At 42.2% G+C, this 21802-nt stretch overlaps 2 protein-coding genes across 6 annotated transcripts; both read right to left on the bottom strand.

Moving 5' to 3' along the window:
* Window positions 1-206: 206 nt before the first annotated feature.
* Window positions 207-11217, bottom strand: LOC102211233 (lipid phosphate phosphohydrolase 3-like). Of its 2 annotated transcripts, none has more exons than XM_005741948.1 (6): window positions 11058-11217; window positions 6249-6403; window positions 2228-2508; window positions 2061-2118; window positions 1792-1968; window positions 207-949 (listed from the first exon to the last, which is right to left on the bottom strand). In XM_005741948.1, the coding sequence occupies exons 1-6, from the start codon at window positions 11194-11196 to the stop codon at window positions 821-823; spliced, it is 939 nt and encodes a 312-aa protein (XP_005742005.1). In that variant the 5' UTR covers window positions 11197-11217; the 3' UTR covers window positions 207-820. The 2 variants fall into 2 exon arrangements, with proteins under 2 accessions (XP_005742005.1, XP_005742004.1); XM_005741947.1 differs by lacking the exon at window positions 6249-6403 and adding an exon at window positions 5260-5417.
* Window positions 11218-12388: 1171 nt separating this feature from the next.
* LOC102210353 (uncharacterized) lies at window positions 12389-21416 on the bottom strand. Of its 4 annotated transcripts, none has more exons than XM_005741943.2 (19): window positions 21191-21416; window positions 19169-20078; window positions 18854-19045; window positions 17759-18242; window positions 17564-17679; window positions 17445-17470; window positions 17303-17334; window positions 17139-17183; window positions 16924-17053; window positions 15774-15933; window positions 15499-15622; window positions 15381-15412; window positions 15125-15188; window positions 14988-15025; window positions 14668-14731; window positions 13383-13493; window positions 13253-13299; window positions 12960-12993; window positions 12389-12797 (listed from the first exon to the last, which is right to left on the bottom strand). In XM_005741943.2, exons 1-19 carry the CDS (start codon window positions 21197-21199, stop codon window positions 12731-12733), a joined length of 2685 nt encoding a protein of 894 aa, XP_005742000.1. In that variant the 5' UTR covers window positions 21200-21416; the 3' UTR covers window positions 12389-12730. The 4 variants fall into 4 exon arrangements, with proteins under 4 accessions (XP_005742000.1, XP_005742001.1, XP_005742003.1 ...); XM_005741944.2 differs by having other exon boundaries at window positions 13253-13266; XM_005741946.2 differs by lacking the exon at window positions 13253-13299 and having other exon boundaries at window positions 12730-12797.
* Between the last annotated feature and the right edge of the window lie 386 nt (window positions 21417-21802).

Here is a 21802-nt window from a genome sequence, read left to right as displayed (position 1 = left end):
AAAGGCCACACACACACACACACACACACACCTCAAACACTTGTGAGTACCCGCTTGGTACATACAACAGGCATTTCATTAAATGGCTCAGTGTGGGCTTGTCCTGCCCAGCAGAAACAGGCCCACATCCAAAACATACGCCTTCACTGTACTTCCCAACTACTGTTACTTATGTGCAGCTTCTAAGCAACATTACATCGTGCACATTTTTTTTTTTTAACTTGATGGCTTACAAAGCTTTCCAAAAGCTTCACTTTATGTCATTCAAGTGGTGACAAAGAATACTGAGTTTAGTGCTATAAATCACACAGACTGCTTGTGTTGCAATCAAACCAAACAAAAACAACATCCTTCCTGAAATTAAGGAATTTGTTTGGTTGCCATGATTTGTTAGGGCAGGTCACACAGTGAGCGAGTGGCAGGAGCAGCTGAGGCAAGAAAGCCGCACAGCTTTGTTTACAGTGGCCATTTCTAAGCTGACAGTTGACATCTCCAGCAAACTTCATAACACAAAACAGGGACAAGGATCTCTTAATCAAAAGGAGGTCAGCTCTCTTTTCCACTCTGAGATCGTCTGGTAAATCGGAGGGGAAATAAAGACAAATTTCCATTCAGAGAGCTAAAGTCGCTTAACTGCTTTTCCGCAGTGTCTTCTCATCCAGTGAGATGTTCAAGACTCTGGATTTGTCTGCATGTTCCAGATCTTTGAAGTTTCCATTATTCAGTATTGACTAGTGGCTGTAGTTGTGATTTAATTTAAAAAAAGAAAAGAAAAAAAAGGCACAGGTCAGGGTTATATACAGTCACTCTGCAGCCTTCTCTATGCTATGATGAGGTGGTTGCTCCGCTCTCTGATGTCTACGGTGGGAACAAGTTCTTTCTTCAGAGGGGTTGAAGACAAAGTAGAGCGTCTTCCTTTGGGCTTGAACAAGTCTGACACAAAGAAGACCTGTGGAGAGCATAGAGAGAACACTCCATTAACGTCTGAGCATCGCAAAGGGGCAAAATGTTAAAAATGTTAAAAATGTAATCAAATAACATTAAGAATGTAAGATAGAAAATAGACAATGCATTGTTTACATGGAGGGATTTTTATGAGTATGTCAGTACTAGACAAATGTATTTTGTTCCTCCCATTTAAAGTCTTACTCCTCCTACTTTCACTCGTACTTTCTGTCCTTTAGAAATACAGTTTGGTGTTCCTCAGGGTTCTGTATGTGGTCCCTTTGCTTTTTCCACTTGTAAACATGCTTTTTGCAACATAAATTATAAACCGACTGTGCGTTTAAATGATGAAAGGAAAAGATCTTTGCATCATTTACAAGGCACAGTCTCACCCAATATAGAACATCATTACCATTGTCATTTTCTTACATACTGATATGGAAACCTTTAGTTTACGCTCCATAGATAATGCTCACTGTCATCCTAAGACTTAACATATAGACCCCAACAGCATCCACACACAAAAAAAGCATAATTTTCTACAGATAAACATTTGTGGTGATGCAGGAGTAGGATAGTAGTTGGAGAAAATCTAATGATTGGACAAGATCTCTTCCTGTTAAGTAGCTTAATGAGAGTGAGGACATCCACAACACCAACCTGGTGGGCAAAGAAGCCACTAGAGAAACGCAAGGTGGGCTTTTTGGTTAGCAACGACTGAACTTTCAAAATAAAAGCGAGGGGATTGTCCACTAGAACGGCATCATTCTATTAGAAAGATTTAGCCTGAGCTCTCTTCGATTTCTGAACAAATCTAGTGCACTAGTTTGCAACACAGCCACTCACTATGCAGTAAGCCACCAGGGCTCCTTGTACGAAACCAGCCAGCACGTCAGTGGGGTGGTGCTTGTGATCAGACACGCGGGACAAGCCGGTGTAGAAAGACATCATGATGAGGGTGAACTGGGTTAAAGGGCGAAGCAGACGGGCTCCATGCCAAGTAAAGCGAGACTGGAGGTAAAACTGCAAGAGAGAGACGTTGACATACTGAGTATTCATGCAGAGAATAACAGGATGAGTAAGATGGTACGAGAATAAAAAGGTCAGAAACTTACCACCAAATAAAGCATCGTGTACATGGAGAAGGATGCATGTCCAGAGAAGAAAGACTTCCTGGGGAGAGCAGATGGCAGTCAGCATGTTGAAACGGCTTAAAAACACAGCGGCCAATCAAGCATTTTATTTGGGATATTTAGAACATTTTGAGCTTTGCCCGTTATACCTGGCCTCTTGAACTTTGCTCTCCAGGCCCCGACACTGGTAGTCAGTGATGTAGCCCAGAGAGCAGTTGACCGTGGAGAAGTCAGGATCGCACACGTCAAGAAAGTGAGGACGCAGACGGCCCACTGACACTTTGGCGATATTGGTGAAGGAGTGGCTGACTGCACAGCCGAAGATGAACACCCCGACCTGCTTGTACAGAGCGGAAATGTACGGGTTCCCCACAAAAGACTTGGAGCCTTCATTCAAAAAGTAGATCCTGTAGCTCTCACCAATTATAATCTGTGGGGGAGAGACGGGAAAGCAATGTCAGTGACACGACTGGTAACAAAGACAACAAAGACCTATTCCTGAGGGAGCTTCTATTCATTTATATTTTAAATATCAGAACAAATAAATAATGAACACACTATTAACTATTAAGACCGTAGATGTTGTTATTACAGCTACGAGAATGCAGTGATTTCTTTGAGAAGGGGCTCGAGAAGAGCTTGTTTAGAGTTTGAAGTGTTTACCTGTGCCATTCTACAACTATAACAACAGTGAGACGACAGGAGGGGGGTGTCAGACCGAGTCCACCTTGTATAGTTTTCTAGAAGTGTGTAAATAGACCGCAGTCTAAACCAGCGACTGATGGAGTGAGGCGTGTTTAGGAGGAGGTAACTCAAAACAGCTGCTGGAGCTCAAAAACGCCTCGCAGTCCCCCCTCAGCCTCCCTCCTCATCCGCTGTTGTCTCAGCTCGAGAGTGGAAGGATGGAAGTCAGCATCGGAGGAGGGAGGAGGGGCCGGGCCCCGGTGGTTCTAATCAGGAGAATCGCTGAGCTGGGTGCTGTGTCTGATTCTGGAGGCCAGACTCCACAGGCGCACGTCGGGGGCATGTTTGTTTTTCCCCTCCGCTGGCCGCCTTACCGAAACAGCTCAGATTTCACAAGGGACGTGTGAGTTGTTTTCATGTTAGTGTCTCAGCTTCATAAGAAATTCTTTCGAGCGGCACAGAAATAAGTCAGATTCTGGGAAAGTCTCTCTGGGGAGGGATAGCCCCTTAAGAAGATTTAACAAGCTGATAGTGCGAGCGCGTCATTTTCCCACCATTCAGGCCTTTAGAGCCGGCTCGACACAGCTCAGCGGCTTTCATGGGAAAGAGGGGAAGGGGGACAAAACATCTGGTTCCCCTTCTTTGAGAGATTTTTGTTTTGTTTTATACTTTGCGAATGAGCTGGCATTCGAGAATCTATGCCTGTTGCACTGAAACCTCAAAGATAATCGTGGGGCAGGACACTAATTTGTGGCTTATGTCGAAAGTTTCGCATTTCCAAAGTGACACAGTGTTTTCTTCCCTTCTAATAAAGTTGGGCATAAATCATTTACGACACATTGGATTCTAGTTCTATAGTGGGAAATGAAGCACTAAATGGCTTAATGTTTGCACCTTCTGGTTCAGAAAACAGAGGTTGGCCAGAACGCTCCAGGGGGGGAAAAAGAAAAAAAAGAAAACGTGGATTTTAAAGTCATGTTGCGCCAGGGGAAAATGCGATATTTGGCAGAGCGTTCTTGTTTGGGGCTTTTGCCACAATTCCACCCCAGCAATTACAGTATTTAACCAAACAACCATTGCATCAACCATAATTGCACAGCCAGGTCTCCTCACCATTAAAAGCCCCTGAGGGCCCAGAGTCTGCTCTGGTGACTGCAGGGCGAGATGATGACAGCCGGCGACATGTCGCTCTGTCAGGTGACAGCATGTGCTGCAGCAGCGCTGAGCAGAATTATCATCATCATCATCATTATTCTTTTTATCATTAATGTGTGTATGCTCCATGTTCCTGTCCAGGCTGCCTGTCCGTTTATTTTAGTCTTATTTATCCGTTACTGCGTGTGATTTGGATGTTTGTGCTCACTTTCTTGCATGTCAGTGGTATTTGTTTAAAATACTGTGTGTGCATTTATCCTGTCGCAATTCTAAAACCACGGTCAAAGAATCTACGGTATCGTACCACAGTTCCTTTACTGTGATCACCAGTGTGAGGCCTTTAATGCCTGCTGAAGGTTTGTAGTTTGCTGAGACGTAATGTTTAATAGCCGTTTACGTAACTAGTGAACTGGAAATGCACTAGAACAATAGAATTAATCTCCACAGTCGACCTTCTGCCTATTTGGGGATTTTTCTGTGGACCCTAATTCCAAACTATTCATGGATTTTTTCAGAAAGGATACCTAAAATATTTTCTCCTGATTTTCATAAGGATGATAGCTTAAGATATATTTAGTGTTTGCACTATTAAAATATGCAGTTGTAAGCGTTTTTATTGGATTATTTTGAGCCTCAGTGCACCTGTGCACTCTGAGGTGTTTGTGAAATGTTAGGCTTCTCTCTACAGGGCCCGGTGATGGCCACCTGAAACCTGAAGCAGCAACATTATCTGGAGCAGAAAGGGCCGTTGGGCTTCATCATCGTGGCAAATAAAAATGTGATTTGATATCCAGGAAATGTGCACAGGTTCGTCATCATCGCTTTCTCACAGGAATTTCCAAAAACCTACTCAAATCACCTGAATCATCTTAAATCCCACCTCTCATCCCCCAAGGCAAAGCCCTGAGAAAATGTTGACTGGCTGTTATCTAGAACGGGGTGAAACTAATAATAAGGTGTGATGGTGCAGATACGAGGAGTCGTCGTTCCAGCCATCTCCCGGGACAATCTCGGTTTATGGCCAGAACGCATCAACTGTAAGATAAAGCCCAGCGATAAACCCTGCATTTCTCAGCACATACAGTAAAGCGCACAGAGAAGATTGCAGGTTTACTTGGTGGAAAACACAACTGTTCTAATCTAACAGCTGGAAAAGTGTAACAGCGTTACTACAAATCGTCTGTGCTGGACACTTGGCTGTAACAATGAATAAAGACTGATGGATGATGACAAAGGATGTGGTTAACATCAACTGCAGTTCAACGGTGCTGCTAGTATATGGGCAAGGTGCAAAAACATGAGAGGAGGTGATGACATTAGTGGTCAGGGTGAGAGGACTTACAGAGAGGATGGAGATTAGTATGCCAGCAGCGCTAAGCACACCGTCGCTAATGGTGTCTCCGTTTTTGGCCGGATACTTGATGGACTCATCGTCGCAGTAAAACCCTCTATGGTAAGGCTGAACTGCGCTGGTTTCAATGACCAAGAAAGGCAGGCCGGCTAGTGTGAAGAAGCAGCGAGTGGCACAGAGAGGAAGGAGGGTTGGTGGGGATGGGTGATGGAGAAGAAAGGGAGAGGGAGAAAGAGAGACGGAGGTGCTGGGTTAATGCCACGCAAATTACAGGAGGACGCGGATACAAGCAAGAGGTAACGAGCGAACACGTGGGACCGGCTCAGTTCATTCTGTGGCTGCTATCCACAACCGATGGAGAAATTATTCCAGTTTTGTTAAACTATAACCCGTTTTAAGACGGATTTTGGACAATCACTGCTTTCAGACTTATCTGTAACTCTCCAAGCCAGCTGAAAACTGACTTATTCTCTGATAGAAAAACGAGCTCAGATATCTATTTTTGGGATAACGCATATATCCAAATCCCAGCAAACGACAGAAAATTTAGTGAATTGAAAATCTTTTTTTAAAAACGTACATAAGCAAGAGTGTGGGAAACTGTGTGTTTTTAGGATCATTTAAGATTTCATAGACTAGATGACTCTTTGATCATCTTAGGGAGTTGCTGGTAATTGCATTATTATATAGTCCCATTTCTAAAGTGTAAAATATTTAATTTTATTGAAGCAGTGAAATAAATGGAAACCGAGGCAGCCTGAAGGGTAGCAATTAAATCTAAAAGTTAACGATACCGCGCAGTGGAAAATGGTTGGCGGTAATGTACATGATTTACAGTCAATGAGACAAAACCACAGAGTGAGCGAGAGGCTGCTGAACCAATCAGACCCCCCCCTAAGGTGTCACAGTGCAGCCGGTAATGAACTGAGAGCGTCCCGACGTGTTCTCTCGTTTTCTTACTTCACCGCGCAGGAACTTACTGAGACCACAGGCACAGTGAAGCCCACTGCCGTGAGCAGCGCAGTGGACACTGTGCTGTTCTTATAAGGCAGATTGATGCTGCTGTCACTGCAGGAGAATCCTCTCTGGTAAGGCGGGAAGGGAAATTTGTGCAACAGCACGGCAACGAGCATCACTGCATGGTTGGACAGACACAGGACCACAAACACAGACACGTTGGATCAACAGAGAGAAAAAACAAAACACATTTAAAACATTTACAGTAAGTTTACGAGCTTATCGCATCCCGTTTGCCCGTTATCGTAAAAAGAAGAAAAAATGATAACCATTAAATCAAATCAGCACCATTTTGCACTTGACTTAAGTGAACCGCTTGAGCCGAGAATAGCATCAAATGATTTCAAGTTCCCATTAAGAGGGTAAGATGGGCCCTGTTCTTAGGAGGCAATGCTGCAGTTAACTGACAAGAAAAAACACGCTATCAGTCCTCCTTCCTTTCCTGCTGAAGTGCTCTTACTCTTAAAAAGGCCCTTTTAAAAGACGCCTCGGGGGAGGTGTTTGTGTCCGATAGACTGCGTGTTTTTTGGCAAAAGTGCCAAAAAGATCTTATTTGTCTTTCGACAACAAACAGATTGGGCGTAGCTAAGATGCAAGCCAACCCCCTCCCCCCCCCAAAACAGCTTATTTTCCCCGTCAATTTCCTAACAGACTTCAGCGAGGACTTTGATATTCGAGGGTATCCAGGGGGAGGCCTCAAATCTCGGACAGAATTTGGAAAACACACTTTCAAACGACTTCAAAGCAACGTTTAGCTTTCGAGCCACTCTCTGAAGACGTCCGCGATCTGCAGACACAAAGAAAAACAAGCAGACTGGTGGTCGTTTTGGGGGGGGAGCGGGCACAATTTCTCAAAATAAATGTCAACACATGCTCCAGTCACTGCTGAGCCCCTTTACATCCACACACACAAACATACAGCTGACTCGGGGGTGCCTTTGAAGGTTCAGCTGTGGGCTGGGCTCAGGTTACAGACAGAACTCTGGCACTCTGAATGCCGGGGTAAGTCCTGCCACATTCAGCAGGATTCACATTATTAATTCTCTCGCTTTCACTGTTGTTCTTCAACCAAACACCTGGATGGAGCGGCTGTGAAGCAGGTCCAGTGAAGAAGAAAAAAGAAAAAGCGCAGGGTGGGACATATTAACAGCTCTGGAACTGTAAAAATACACTGCAGTTTAAAGTCTGCTGAATCCTGCATGTCTGATCCCTTCAGTTTGGTTAGTCTGGCTATGAAAAGAGCAACACGAGCCTTTCAAAAGCAGGGACTTAGTCTGTTCAAACTGCTGATACAAAGGATTTAGGGAGGGAAAATAATAATAATAAAAATTAAAAAAAAGGGCACAGAAGCTCAAAATGCTACATGCGAAGCACATTGACCCGAGAGCCCCGACCCCTGCGACCGCATCTAAACACATTCGCAAACCCACAAACCACAAGGCCAGAGACTGATGGAAAGAAACCAATGGATGGCAAACGGCCTGATGAACTTAAGAGGTCACAGCTTTTGAGGAACCAGCGTGAGGTCAACGGTTCCAAAGCGGTGATTGGAATATATTGAACAAAAAAAAAAAAGAAAAAATGTGACCCCTGCTTGCCTCAGGTTTTTCTTCCACAGTCCTTTGACCCCTTGCATCCGAAACAGAGCTGCAGCATCAGCAGTGAGTGTGGCATCTTGGGATTTTCCCTCCCCTCCTTTTCCCCTCATCTAAAAGTCAGGGGGGGAGGGCGAGGGGGTGGAGGGTGTCCTCATCACTGCCAACAACAACACCAGTCAGCAGCCGTGAGTCTGCCTTTCGCACTAGCAGCATCGGCCCAAAGACAATAAAAAACAAGCAGAATGCTGGAAGATTTTTTTTTCTGCAGTTCATGATCTCCTTCTCGCACCTCTTCTCCAAAACAACTGTGGAGACCAAATGTGAAAATAAGCAAACCCCGTAAACGAAGACCGATGATGACTTTTTCAGCTCACGAATGAGCGCGGCGTAACGTCGAAACACGGCAGAAGACACATCATCAAGATCTGACAGCTCCATGCAGCCACACCTTGTGGAAACTAGAATAAATATGCGGTAAACGCACACTCCGAATTCAATCCTCACTATACTCCAGGAGGCATTCGCCAACACGGCTATTAAAAACAAACAGACGCACATTTTCCACTTGCAGGGATCCCTCACCGTCTGCTGGCCTAAAAAAGTATACATACACGTCTGAGGCAGCTGTGACATATACACAGATGAAGTTGTTTTCACCACACACACACACACAGCAATTGAGCTACTTCACAATTTCAGCATGGGGGTGGGGGGTTGGCGCAGGTCTGCCTGCTTGGGTTTTAATGAAAATCCCAGTGAAATCAAATGTGAATCTCACATCTTGACTGCCACACTGGACTAACAATTTCATTTAACACAAACATTTATTAAACTGGAACACCTCAGTGCTTTTCTCTTTTCCAAAAGGTCTGTGGGTCAAGCTTTTTTTTGGAAACTGTGTCACAAGAAGGAATCTAGGAGCCTACGGGTTCCTGGAAAGAACTGGATTAACTGGAAATAACTCGTTTCAGAAAGAAAGCTCATGTTTACTATTCCCAAAGGCTCCGTTTAACCAAATTCTAAATACAAAGACACTTTTAGTTTCAGTTTTGCTTGTAGAGGCTTGTGTTGGCCTCCAACGCATCCAATTACAATTAGTAATGAAACGCATTATGAAAGTGAGGTTCTCTGTTTTTCTCATTCTGGTGAGCAGGCCTTAAGGGATTTAAAAAAAAAAAAAAGGTGTGGTAAAAAATTCAGATCGTTACCCATTAACCGCCAATCACCAGCTTAGTTGTGAAGCTGGGCGAAGGCACGTGTAAACGTGATCACGCGATTAACTGGAGAGTCAGTTGCTACAGCTTAGAGTAAACGTGAACCCAATCACTCCCTCGCCCCGGGGCTGATTGAGGGGCATCTTTCTTTTTCCTTCTCCCAATTCAGTTCTAGTCAACACTGAATCAGCATGACTTTCTCATCCAGCCGACTCCCCCTGTTGTTATCTTTACATGCACTGACGGGTCCATGGTGAGCACATTCACTCAGTGCATGACAGAGCTGGGGATGCAGTTTTCCCCAGAAGTACAAATCAGTGTGTGAGAATGAAGGAGAAGTGGTGATTAACCAGCGCTGGCCAGACGTTTCCTCCTTGTGGTTGCTCTGTTCAAGCCACATCTTTAGCCAGAAAAAACACTCTTGGTTTGTTGACAAGCTTCTCTGTGGGAAGTTATGTACATAGAGAAGAAACGACGGGGATTTACCCTCCACAGAGATACAAAAAATAAAATTACACTTAAACTAAATATAGCTTGTCAAAGAAAGATTGTTTGTAGTCTAAACCACTGTTAACAATAGCTTTACCGCTATCCAGTATAGTTGCGGCTTTATCTTACCACTGCTGCGGTGTTTGCACCAATATTCCAGTGAACAACACAATGCAAACATGTGGTTGTATCACAGCAGAAAATGAAGTCAAAGGTCTGAACCACACAGCACCCTCCCCACTTTTAAAACTGGGACTTTCATGTTCTGAATGTTTCACCCAGTGTGTGCAGCTGCTGAACATCACAGGACCAGAATGGATCCACACACACTCAGCTCTGACCTTTTCACCACTTCCCTTAATTACACCACACACACAGAAATATTATGCCAGATGTTCAGATCTGAAGAATTCCTGCTGCTTTGGAATGTGGGCCATTCTGGAAAATAAAATGAACAGTCAAAGCAGAAGTCCATACAGGTGTGGGTGGAGACCAAAGAAATGTATATCCCTCCTGCAGCACTTTATTAATTTCTTTCCACTTGGACTGCATTTTTTAGGGATTAAGCTAATGTAATTTTTGGAAAACCACATGTACTTTAATAGCTAAATAAACAGGCCAGAGTAGCCACTGCTTTGCTTCAGTTACAAAGTTTGTGAAAGCTGGTGTGGCAGAATCACATGTGATATTATCACTTTTTGTCTTATTTAATACACATTTTTACAGCAGACATAAAGAAAAGAGATACAAATGCAGTGTTTTAATATCACAAATGAACTACAGGAAAAAGACGTTTATATTATTACTCAGTGGTGTGAAACATATGGTCTGAGGACTAGAATCGGCCTGGGAAGGACTTTAATGTGAATGTCTTTGGAAAATAAGGAATACATTTTGACCTTTAAACTGAATATTCAGAATTTTTTTTACAGCTTTTTCTACTGATTAAGACTTTCCCCCACAGCCATACATACTACAGTAATGAAGCTACCGATAAATCATTAAATGACAGTAAAGTTCAGTTTTTTCCACAATCTACATGCCTGTTCTTTTTACGCCTCCACAGAAAATAAATACAATGAATGAATTACCAAAAATTTCAGCTTCATTAATACAGGACAGCCTGGGCGGACTGTCACACATTTGTTTCTTACAATTTCCGCCCAAAGAGTCTTGCAGAGTCCACTTTCTTCCACTAACATGCTGCAGCATTTCTACGTGAAACTGCACTTCTTTTTCTTATATTGAGAAGCCTCGGGAATGAAATGTGCAGTAAAAAACTAGTTTTCTCTTAAAGAAAGTGTCACGACATCAAACGAGCTCGGCATCCCTGGTATCGAGTATAAGCCGGGGCAGCCGCACACGAGCGAGAGACGGTCCGTTTGAAACACGCCGGGAGTAACAATGAAACGAGCAAGAAGCCGCAAACTTCCCGCCAAAGGTGCCCACAGTAACGTGACGCGACTCTTACCTAAAAACAGGCAGAACAGATCCACTCCGACCAGCAGCTTCCTCCCGCTGTGGTCTTTGCAGTTGTTGTTGTTGAGCGAACTCCCGCCGTTCTTCGTGTTGGCTGCCATGGCTTTCTCATAGATCAGACAGCGTTGCATTTAAAGCGTTTGCGTGTTTGGTTAAAAGGAGGGGGGAGGAGGCTGAATATAAATTGGTTGGTTTTTGTTTTTGTTTCTTTGTCTGTCTCCCGTGTGTCTACAGGAATCCTAAGTAGGAGCAGTCACGCGAGTCTCTTTGGTCAGCTGGAAAACACTGTGGAAACTACTCGCTCCTCACTAATGGCTCACCTTCCTCTAACCATCCTTTACTCGTTTCTGCAGGGATAGGTCCTGTCACAGCCTTTCAAGAAAACCCCTCCTCCGGCTCCTCCTCTTTCATGTGCCCGGTGGGGACTTCCACCACCCCACTCACCTCTCAGGGCTGAGGGGCGCCCCAGTCAACAGCAGCAACAAAGCAAAGAAAAATACTTTCTTTTTCCCTCCTTCAAATTCTGGAGCAAGTTCTCATTTTCCACTTTAAATAACTCATAGATGGAGGGAAAAACCAGCAGGAAAATTTCCTTGATTTTGCAAACTTTGAGCTCATCCATTTTCTTCTGCTCATCCAATTCAGGGTTGCAGTTGGACTGAAGCAATTTGAGCACTCAAAGTGCTTTCTTGGTACCATCCTCATTCACCTATTACACAAACATTCATTAAAAAGTACTTTTAACCACATGCTCTTAAATACATTGCAATAGATGCAAGTTAATTACAGTTGACAAAATTAACTTACTGAGCCACAGCCACCACCTAAATCCAGCCCAGATTATTCAATTATATCAATGAACACAGCAATTCACTCCAGCGTGCATGTCTTTGGACTGAGGACGCCAGCGTGAGGTAAAGAACACATTTGTGAAGTAATACAAGGATAGAACACCTGCCCATATCATATGTTCTTAAGATATCATTTGTAACCCTGATAAGCACAGCCTCAGTACTGGGATGCTTTAACAGAGGGGGGACTCCAGGTCTCATGTGACAGTGTCCTGCATATTTTAGATTTTAGATTGCACCCTGGGTCAACACACCTGAATCAAATGATGTGTTTTTTACCAGGCCTCTGGAGAACTTCAAAACATGTTGAGGTAATTTAGCAATTTGAATCAGCTGTGTTGGATCAAGGACACATCTAAAAGCTGCAGGACACCGGCCATTGAGGCCTGGAGTTCCCCCACCACTGCCTCAAACTCAGTCATAAGAAAAGACTGTACACAAACAGGATAGGAAAACCAAACGGTGTCATAAAGGCATAACTCGATGTCAACTATTTATTAGATGTTACACTGAAACAACAGCAAAAAAAAGAAAGAAAGAAATGTAAACAACATTTCTGGAAACAGTCATAACTAAGCAACCACAAGTGAACACTTAACTACTGTTACTGGTATTTAGACAAAGTGTAACTGTTTAATATGTGCACCATTACTCATTTCAGTGACTTCCAGAGTAATGAAAACAAACAAACAAAAAAACAAACGACTACTATTCGCAAAAAGTAGGTGATATCACAGTTCAATTAGTATTCATGAGGGTTTTTTCTTCACAGCAGAGGGTCAAAGTCATAACATCAAGCTCCATAAAGTGATAATTAGGTGTCAGCATATAGCGGTGGGGGAGGAAGAAGTTCCAGCTCTGTGAAGTCAACTTCTTGTTCACTGTCAAGAAGAACACAGGGCATTACAACAGTTTATGAGAAAGAAAAAACATCTTACCTAACCCTAAGTATTACAGTACATGCTTCTATGGGTACTCAGTTTAATGTTTGTCATAATAACAAAGTTAGGCTTTCTGATCAGAAGGAAACAGGAGACACTTACGGATATGGAGGCTCCTCAACCGCACTCAAGAAGTCTAGATAAAGACGAACAGATACAAGTGTCACGTCAGCTTTGAACAACCAGCAAAGCAAAATAACTAACAGCAGCATGACTCCAGGTCATTTAAAGCAGATAAAGGTTTCTCAAGTTATTTTCCATTAGGGAAAAAGTCTCCCGTGTGTATGAGTACCCCGTGTTTAGCTTCACCATTATCAGTGAGGGCGACATGTGGTGACAACAGTGGAGCCATGGCAGAGAAGGGGAGGGGAAAAACAAAACAACACACCACTTACTCTGAGGTTCATGGCTAAACAGGACACAAGAAGAGGAAAGAACAGTGCTGTTGAATATAAAGACAAGCAGCTAGAAACACGACAAGTTTGCATAAATAGTGTCTGAGGTTAAAGGTTACAAAAATAAAACCTTGTAAACTTTGCTCCATCATCATCATCATCATCATCATGGACATCACCAAGTTCATCTTTGGTCTGGTGAAAGAAGACTGCCAACTTCTGCAGGGCTTCATGCTTAATTCTGAAGAGCAGAAGTAATGTTGCAAAATTAGATGTTTTATTTTGTCCAGCTTCCAAATTCTTACACAGAAACAAGACTGTGCAGGGTGAGTAGAACCCAACACAACAGCTCCCTGAAGCAGAGCTTTTTATTAAAGGCTACTTTTTGTACTTCCTGGAACAGAAGACAAAACGTTTTATCAAATTTGTATTGGCCTGAGGTTTCAAAGTAAAAGCCTGGTTATAAAAGGCTCAAAAAGCTTCCTTCAGCTAAGGTAAAAGCCTTCAAGGCAATGCTATCAAAGTCAATTTTTGTAATTTAGTTTTAGGCTTAACCTAAACTCAGTGTTCCATAAAAAAGAAGAAAACTTATTTTACAAATCCACAGTTTAAAAAAAACAAACAAAAAACAAACAAAAATTAATAGTGGCAATCCTTTGTGTATTAGTAAGATGTTGATAAGTAGGTCAAATAAAACAGCAAGCGTTGGTTATTTAACCATTTCTGCCACTTAGGATTTAAAATATCCCAATATTTTGGACTTCAAGCTTTGCTCACTTAGACAATCAGCAGCTTTTCTCTCTTCTGATTAATTGTTTCGCTTAAATTTCAAGTAAATTGGCCAATATTTTACCAGCTGGCACCCTCCCTTTGTCGGATGTGATTACAAATTGAATAGCTTTTAGATTTATACAGTTGCTCGCACAAAAGAATAAACTGGAATACCTCACAGATGATTATAATTGGAGTTTTTAATCATTTTGTAAAAGAAAATGATGCCAATCAAGAAAAATCATACACAAGTAACAGGTTAACAAAAAGAGAACCCAGCAGTTAGCCGGTTTCTCGGTTTGGTGATTCGCCTTTCTCAGGCAGACTGTTAATCAGCTAAGATTTTTAAGTTTATCATCCAGTGTGGCAATGATAGTCTTTAGTCGCTCCTGTAATCAGTGGAGGTCTCTAGAAACACTCCCTGTATCGCTACAGCTTCAAGGACCTTGTAAAATGTGTCCCAATATTGTTTTTGCTCCTCTTCCACCTTTAATATTTACCTGCTCATTAACACAGTAAGTGATCATAAATTAGTCCACCACACAGTATATATACACCCTTGCTAAGAAGCAGTGCAGTAATGTTTATGAAGGGTTTGAAAGGGAAATAATGCGTCTGCTCTGACATCCGTGTTTGAGACTTACTGCGAGTGCAGGTCATCCAAGTTGGCGTCATTCGGTGTGTTCTGGGCACCAGCATGAACACATGCTGACAAAGTGAACAAATGAAGGGCAGAGGTGTAAGCGGAAGGGCGAGACAGGAATGGGGTTAGTTAAAATGCAGACTGAAGAGGAAGGAAGTAAGAAAAACATATGGTAAAAGTGCACATCAAAGCCCTGCAGCAGTCTGCCATTGCATAAAACAACCAGAGTTCCCTTTAAACAGGAGAGGGTGGGGGTGTGGGTAGGCATCTTCTGTTGGCCCGTTTCAACTTCAAAAAGACGGGACATAAAAATGTACTCACACGTCTCGGGCACTGAAGCCGTCTGCTGAGAAAAGCTGCTACCCAAATTGAAGAGAAAGAATATTTAATGTTCATTTGTCATTTTTAGAAGTGACACTGATCAAAAAGCTGCTTTGAATAAATGCCAAACATCTTACTGGCTCTCACTGAATGGTGAGAGGGTCTCATCTTCATAGGCCCACTCCTCGCTGTCATCTGTGACTGTGTGAAGAAGGAAAAAGGAATAAAACAAACAATGAAGCCTGACAAGCATGCTAATGAAAGCCCATGAATTCCATCAGTATCATAAAATAACACCCGGCCGTAAAGCAGATGACAGCAGTTAAGTGATGCTGGCTGGGATCCAGCCTCAGTGTAGCAGCACTCAGTCATACAGAGCCTCCTGAAACTTACAACTGCTTGTTAGAAAAGGCTGGTTTGAGGATCTGAAAAACAAAGAAAAAAGTGAATCATGGCACTGTTTCGTTTTTAATTGAGAAACTAAAAATTTGATCAGTGTGCTACCCAGTACCTGCTTCCAATACTTATGTTATCTCCCTCCACGTTGCCTCCTCGCCCTGCTGCTTGAGCCTTCTTGCCGAGTTCCAGCATCTCCTTGATATTTAGCTCCACATTCATCACTGAAATATAACCATCTGCAAGGAGAGAGCAGCAAAGTAATGACACCAAATGTGGAAACACTCCTGTTATATCAACGTCTCTTGTATCCATGCTATGTTTTTAAAGTCCAGATGCTATTAAGCCATTCTTATTTCACACTTAAAAATAACACAAAAGTGAACTCACACTTGTTGTTGGCGTCTCGGGCCAACCATTTGCCTTTGGGGCAGTTGGTGGTGCGGATAATGCTGACCGTGTCCCCGCTCTTCACAGGCAGATCATTCTTGCGGACTTTACTGGCCACCATCACCTTGGCATGGTACATCGGCTCTTCGTCCCCCGTCACCTACGAGGTCACGTAAAAGATTGTATGTAAACAATGACGTTAGAGTTTTAAGGTTTTCAAGATTAACATTTTGACCACTGCCCTGTCTTTTTTCTTTTTGGGTGGACGGAGGCTGGAGTGCCAATTAATCTGCTAATGTTTGCAAGCTTGGAGAGCAAGCTGCATTCATAAACCCTGAGGCTGCAGCGCGCGCACACACACACACACACACACACACACACTAATTATTGCTAAGATTACAAAGCACTTACTCATCGGCTTCAGCTGTCGGTGTCTGAACACCTGTAAAATCGACTTAGCCACTCAGAGTTGTTATGAGCAAGTGAACTATCCACAGCAGTGAAAACTGTTTTTTCTACCAGGCTGTAAACAAGCTTTTTAATGCTGTAAAGTTGCACATTTTAACACGAGACTATGGGGATTCCTACAGGTACTGGAGTTTTTAACACTTTCTGCATTGGTTTCATTTTCAGAAGCTGTCCTTGGATGTCACACACTCACAGGCTGGCAAACTGAAAACAAATATTTGTTTTGTTGTATTCATAAAGACTTGAAATTAGACTTCTAGTTAGTGAAATTGATCACATCAGGAACACATTTACTGAGGTTATACATGAAAGGATTTTTTATTTTTATTTCCAGAAAACACAGGTGTCACCCTCTGCTGGCTATTAGAAAGAAAGGTATATGGTACTTTTTCAGACCCTAAAGCCACATCCATCTGTTATACATTATAGGAGTCACATCTTAGCAATGAGCTGCACTGTCTTACAAATACCTAAGCAGCAAAAAAAGTAAAGCACAAAAATGTTTTACATCTCTGAAGAGATGCTGCACTGATTCTATGTTTGAAGTTTTATTAAAAAAAAAAACAACCCTAAAAATTCAGGAAGTAACATTTCCCAACTGTGACTTAGAAAAGCTGAATAAACAGTAACCAAAGGAAACTAAAATCAAAAGTCATCATCTCAAAACAAATCACCCCCTTACTTTGAACTTCTTTTTCATTTCATTTTCCTTCTTCTCCCTCTCTTTTTGCTCCTTTTTTTCCTTTTCCAATCGTTGTTTCTCCCGCTTCTTCTGTTCTTTATGGTCGGCGGGGTTGGGAGTGTTCATCATGCTAAGAAAAATGTGAAAAAAGGGATTTGAGTAGCTTGTTTTTTAAAATCACATGTTAAGTAAAAAGATTTACATGTCTGACATACCTGTGCATATCATTATGTGCCAAATGTTCACCCGATACACAAACCCTGCAGTTTGATAACCATAGGAAGGGAATGGATGTCACAGTGTCAATAACAGAACAAAGGTATTATGTTTACGAGAAGGGAAGGAGGGAATGAAAGACGGGAAAAAAGAAAAAGCATACCATGGATTCTTTTGCCTTTTAACACATGACTCCTTTTGAGAAAAAACCCAAAAAAGACAACACTAGATACAAAAATACACAGTAAAATACACTTTTTAAAGTTGCTAAGATGATTATATACTCTGATTTAAAAATGAGTTACCTTTGGCTGGTGGTCCACGTATGGATCTGTAAAAAGCAAAAGCAAACAGTGATTATAGATGAGAATAAATATCTGCAAATGGTTTTATTTTAAGAATAAAATGTGTGTGAAGTACTTACTCTTCAGTCCGCCTTTTCTTTTGGTGGAGTTTTGGCTCAAAGTGAATTTGTTCATATTCTCAACATCTTCATATATGTTAGTATACGTTTCATAGTAACTGTCCTGTTGATGTCCACTGTAAGGGGAACGTATAAACAGCACACTGTTATATGAAGAAGGAAAAAAAAACTGATTCCAGTTACTATAAAACTTACCATGAGTGGCTACTAAGCTCTCTTTCCTCTGGGAAAGACTGACACTCAGCAACTCCCACATCAGTTTCATCAGACGGAGATTTAGGAAAAGAATCGACAAGCACCTCTTTGCTCTGGGACCTCTGCTGTGGTATAGCAGGCTCTGGGAACTCCAACAAGTTTATTGGTTCAGAGAAGCTGGCTGGATCAAGGGGTATTATGTTTTCACTTCCAAGGTTCAGATCTTGGATGATGGAGCTCACACGAGGCCCCACAGGATCGTGCGCTGACAAGTCAGCTTGTGGATGCTCAGCGTCGACAGCTGTGTGAGGGTTAGCGCCGACTAAGTCTAAGGCCTCCAGTTCTAGTGCAGCAACATCAACACCTCCACTTTCTGCTGTTTCCATCTCTGTATTTTCAAAGTCTGGAAACTCTGGGGCATTCAGCAGAGGGTTGGAGACGGGTGGGTGCTCAGACTCTGCTTGGCTAACGTTTGGTGACACCACTATAATAAGAAAGTAAAAGCAGTATTTGAACAGATGTTAGGCCTCACCACAAAAAGAGGAATAATGTGAACTGCAGAGAGGATAATGCTAAGTCACTGATGACTAAGCACATGAACTGTGGCCACAGAACTGAAGATGCAAAAAGAGGAAAAAGAAATGAAACATTAATCTCTATAAACAGACTGATAGCCTTTTCCAACATGCATCTGTTTAACCTGAGATGTTATTAGGAGTACTGCTAATAAATAATCATTCTAACTGACGCTATATAGACAGCAGCTGATGTTAAAACCTAAAATAAAATAAAACCTACATTTTCCTATTTTTCCAACATTAATCAGGTTTTTCTTAAGATCAAGAAACCTTTTGTTGTCAACTATGTTTTCTAATATGACTGATCGCAGCCCAAGTAATTTGTCCGATTATTCCGACACCTAATGCGCAGTTTGAGATGCAGGTAAACTTTCTATGTGACAGCAAGAGAGGACAGAATTTGCTAAAACGCATCAGCTAACCTTCGCTGACATTTTCTAATAGGTTTTTAACGCAAATCTATTCTCTGCTATTGCTCCCAGTGGCCATGTCTGTAGACTTCGTGAGACTCTCATACCAGTAAACAGAGGCGCATGGTAATAGCTGAGATCTACTAATGGAGGTCTGAGGGGCTTTGCCGGCACTGGCCCCAGTGTTCTCAGATCAGGCAGAGGCTTCTTTAGTGGGACACATGGTGGATGAAGTTCAACAGTCTTCACTGGCATATTTTCAGATTTCTCTCTGCCAAGCTGCTTATCCAGTGCCGATTCTTGAGGGGGAAAAGCATTAAATATGAATAGTATTAGCAATGTATATAAAAATTTATGTTATAACATTAACACACATGATGAAACTGCAGATTTTGACATTTGTCACTCTGCATATAGCTTACTGCATAAAGCGTTGTTGATTTTGAAGAAAGGCCGGGCTGAGATACAAGCCAGATGTGAAAGACACACTGGTGGGGGGGTGGGCAGATCAGCGGTCCTTGGTGGTGGAGTAAACTCCTTGCCTGTGTTGTCAGGGGAATGCAAGCTCTTGGGTTTGGAAGAGATCAACATGTTTCGGCGTGAGAATTTCTTCTTGGCCCTCTCCAAAGTGCTCATAATTTTATTGTCAGAATCGACTGTGGTCTCTGCTGAAGGAGGGGTGACTGGGACATCTGGACTGGAGAGGGGGTATTCACTGTTTGATTGGTCACTTTGGAGTGAAGCCCCATCCTCTGTGGTTTGTTTTTCCACTGATGGCAACTCACCAGGAGCGCTACACGGTCTGGTGGTCAAATCACCATATGTGGGCTCATCTCCGCTTTCCGCACTGACCTTTGATGCTTTGACTGATTTGAATGGAAGCAGCAAAGCCTTCTTCTTGACTTTAGTTTGTGGCAAGGCTTCCTTCCCCGACTCTGGTTCGGGTTTGTACTCTCTCCTGAATGGTGTTTCTGTCTTCTGATCTTTTGCGGGCAGGACAGGAAGCACCAGCGGCATGTATCGAGAATGCCTTGCTGTGCCGTCTCCATTAGTAAGGTGAGATGACAGGGAGGTCCGCTGAGGTTGCAGCGGAAAGGAAATCGGCCTCTTGCCTCCAGACAGTCGCAGTGCATCTCTGAAAATGACACGAGGAAGCGCTGGTGTCTTGTTTTCTGCAGCAGTATTAATACTGCTAACCACAGTGCAGTGACCTCCAGGTGGAAGAATCTGTTTGGGTTTTTCAGCAACAGCTGGACGGCTGGTTTTGGATTGAGCCAGGAGAGCCTCTTCCTGAAATTTGGCCCTCAGTGCTTTGAAGTTGATTGGTCCCTCCTGAAAAAAAAAAACATAAAAAAACGTAAGTAAAAGAAAGCACAGAAGTATAAGGGATGTTATATGGTCATTTTAACTCTTTTCCCTCATAAAGACGAGGTTTGATGCCCTCCTCTGAACCCTTAATGGCGAGCGCTGACACCTCAGTATATATCTATAAAGACGTGGTGTGACAACCATTAGAAGAGTTTGTCTTTTTCCAAGGAAAGCTACATGGGCAGAGACCACCCTCACTAACCTCTGGTACAAACCCAGTCATTGTTTCTATAAGCAGGCCCGAAATATGACAGAAACTGCTCAGTTTAGAAAAAAAAAAAAAAGCTTCAAGGGTTGCTGCTGCTCGGCATTCAAGGGGTAAAGAGATAAGCCTGCAAAAATTACAAAAGACGTCTTTTCCTCACTTACTCCCCTGAAAGTGATACAGAAATAATTTTGCGTTCCATCTGTCCAACAAAATTGCTATAATTCAACAGGTAATGTTTGCATGTGCTGAGAAACGGGAATGAAAATAAACTTTCTAAGTTTCCAATCCTACAAATGACACGTGAAGGTACCTTTTTTTGGTACTTTAGAACTATTTTTCTAACTGCAGAGTTTAAAGTAGTAATCCGCTCACCTAAATTTAATGTCTCTGCTTTAAGCTTTCTTTCTTTTCTTTTTTTTCCCCGAAAAAACAAAACTACACCCTTTTGGTAATTGCGAGGCTTTTTTTTCCACAAGTCGCTGGTCATTTAAAACCCAAGTGTTTGTTGGTTAATTAAGATGCTACTGAACAGATTAAGCCTTCATATATTGTTTTAATCAATAATAGATGTAGAAAATTTAAGACATCCATGTTTCTCAAAAGCGATCAAAATGAAAAACTGCTATCACTGTGAGCACCGAAACGACTTTCATATATTTAACTGGGTTGGTCGTAAAAATGATGATTTGTTATTTCAAAAGTATTTTTTCCCCGTTCTATCAGTTAAGTAAGCCATACTCGTGTGTTAGAAAGAGTAAAGCAGCAGCAGAAGCACATTAGCAGAAAGAAAAGCAATACAAGTAAATTAGCTTTCTATTTAACTGCCCTTTAGCTAATTAAACCTGCTATAAAAGCCTTGTAACTTTACCTCTTCCATTGTAGCTTCTGTCTGTCATCGCTGTTAAGGACCGAGCATTTGAAAGACGGTTTCAATTTTAATACCGAGACGCTGTTTACTTTATTATTTTTTTTAAACAGCGACCTAACAGCTCTGGTTAATCACGGTGAAGGCTAAAACAAACAATTTGAAAGAGCCGCTGAATGACGCACCTGCGTGCTGCACTCGACCTACGTGCGCGTTCACGTTTCCTCGATCAACGAATCAGGAGCGTCGAAGACGCAACGTGCGTGGATAGGGATTTATTTTGATAACGATGACTAATTTTCCACTTACAGTTTTTAATTTTAACGCATCTTCTTTTGTCCATATCAACCTCTCACCTCTCCAAGAAGAGTCATGAAATTCGGTGAGGTATCGGAAAATTTCATTACATATCATAATTTAAATAAATGGATATCAACTTTGCACACAGTGAAGGTTCAGTTTCACATTTGTAAAGTATGCCATAGAAAAAGGTTGCAATAGATGATTTTTAAAAAAAAAGACAGAGAAAAACTTTCCTAACTGTTGTAATCGCATGTGTTTACTCTTGATCAATCATTTACTGTGGCTGATCAAGGCAACAGTGTCAAGAGTCCC

Source organism: Pundamilia nyererei, unplaced genomic scaffold (assembly GCF_000239375.1).
Source record: "Pundamilia nyererei isolate P.nyererei 1_Seehausen unplaced genomic scaffold, PunNye1.0 scaffold00115, whole genome shotgun sequence".
In the NCBI taxonomy this organism is placed as follows: domain Eukaryota; kingdom Metazoa; phylum Chordata; class Actinopteri; order Cichliformes; family Cichlidae; genus Pundamilia; species Pundamilia nyererei.
This window is presented reverse-complemented; position numbering and strand designations above follow the sequence as displayed.

Excerpts from the sequence above, each read along its gene's own strand:
- LOC102210353 (XM_005741943.2), bottom strand. Across the intron at positions 15,623-15,773 it reads CCGAGACGCCAACAACAAGT|ATGGTTATATTTCAGTGATG; the intron begins GTGAGTTCACTT and ends CTCTCCTTGCAG. Across the intron at positions 15,189-15,380 it reads GCCTTTTCTAACAAGCAGTT|TCACAGATGACAGCGAGGAG; the intron begins GTAAGTTTCAGG and ends TTCTTCACACAG.
- LOC102211233 (XM_005741947.1), bottom strand. The coding sequence starts at position 11,196 with ATGCAACGCTGTCTGATCTATGAGAAAGCCATGGCAGCCAACACGAAG. Across the intron at positions 5,418-11,057 it reads TCTGTTCTGCCTGTTTTTAG|CCGGCCTGCCTTTCTTGGTC; the intron begins GTAAGAGTCGCG and ends TCTTCACACTAG. Across the intron at positions 1,969-2,060 it reads ACACGATGCTTTATTTGGTG|TTTTACCTCCAGTCTCGCTT; the intron begins GTAAGTTTCTGA and ends TCTCTCTTGCAG.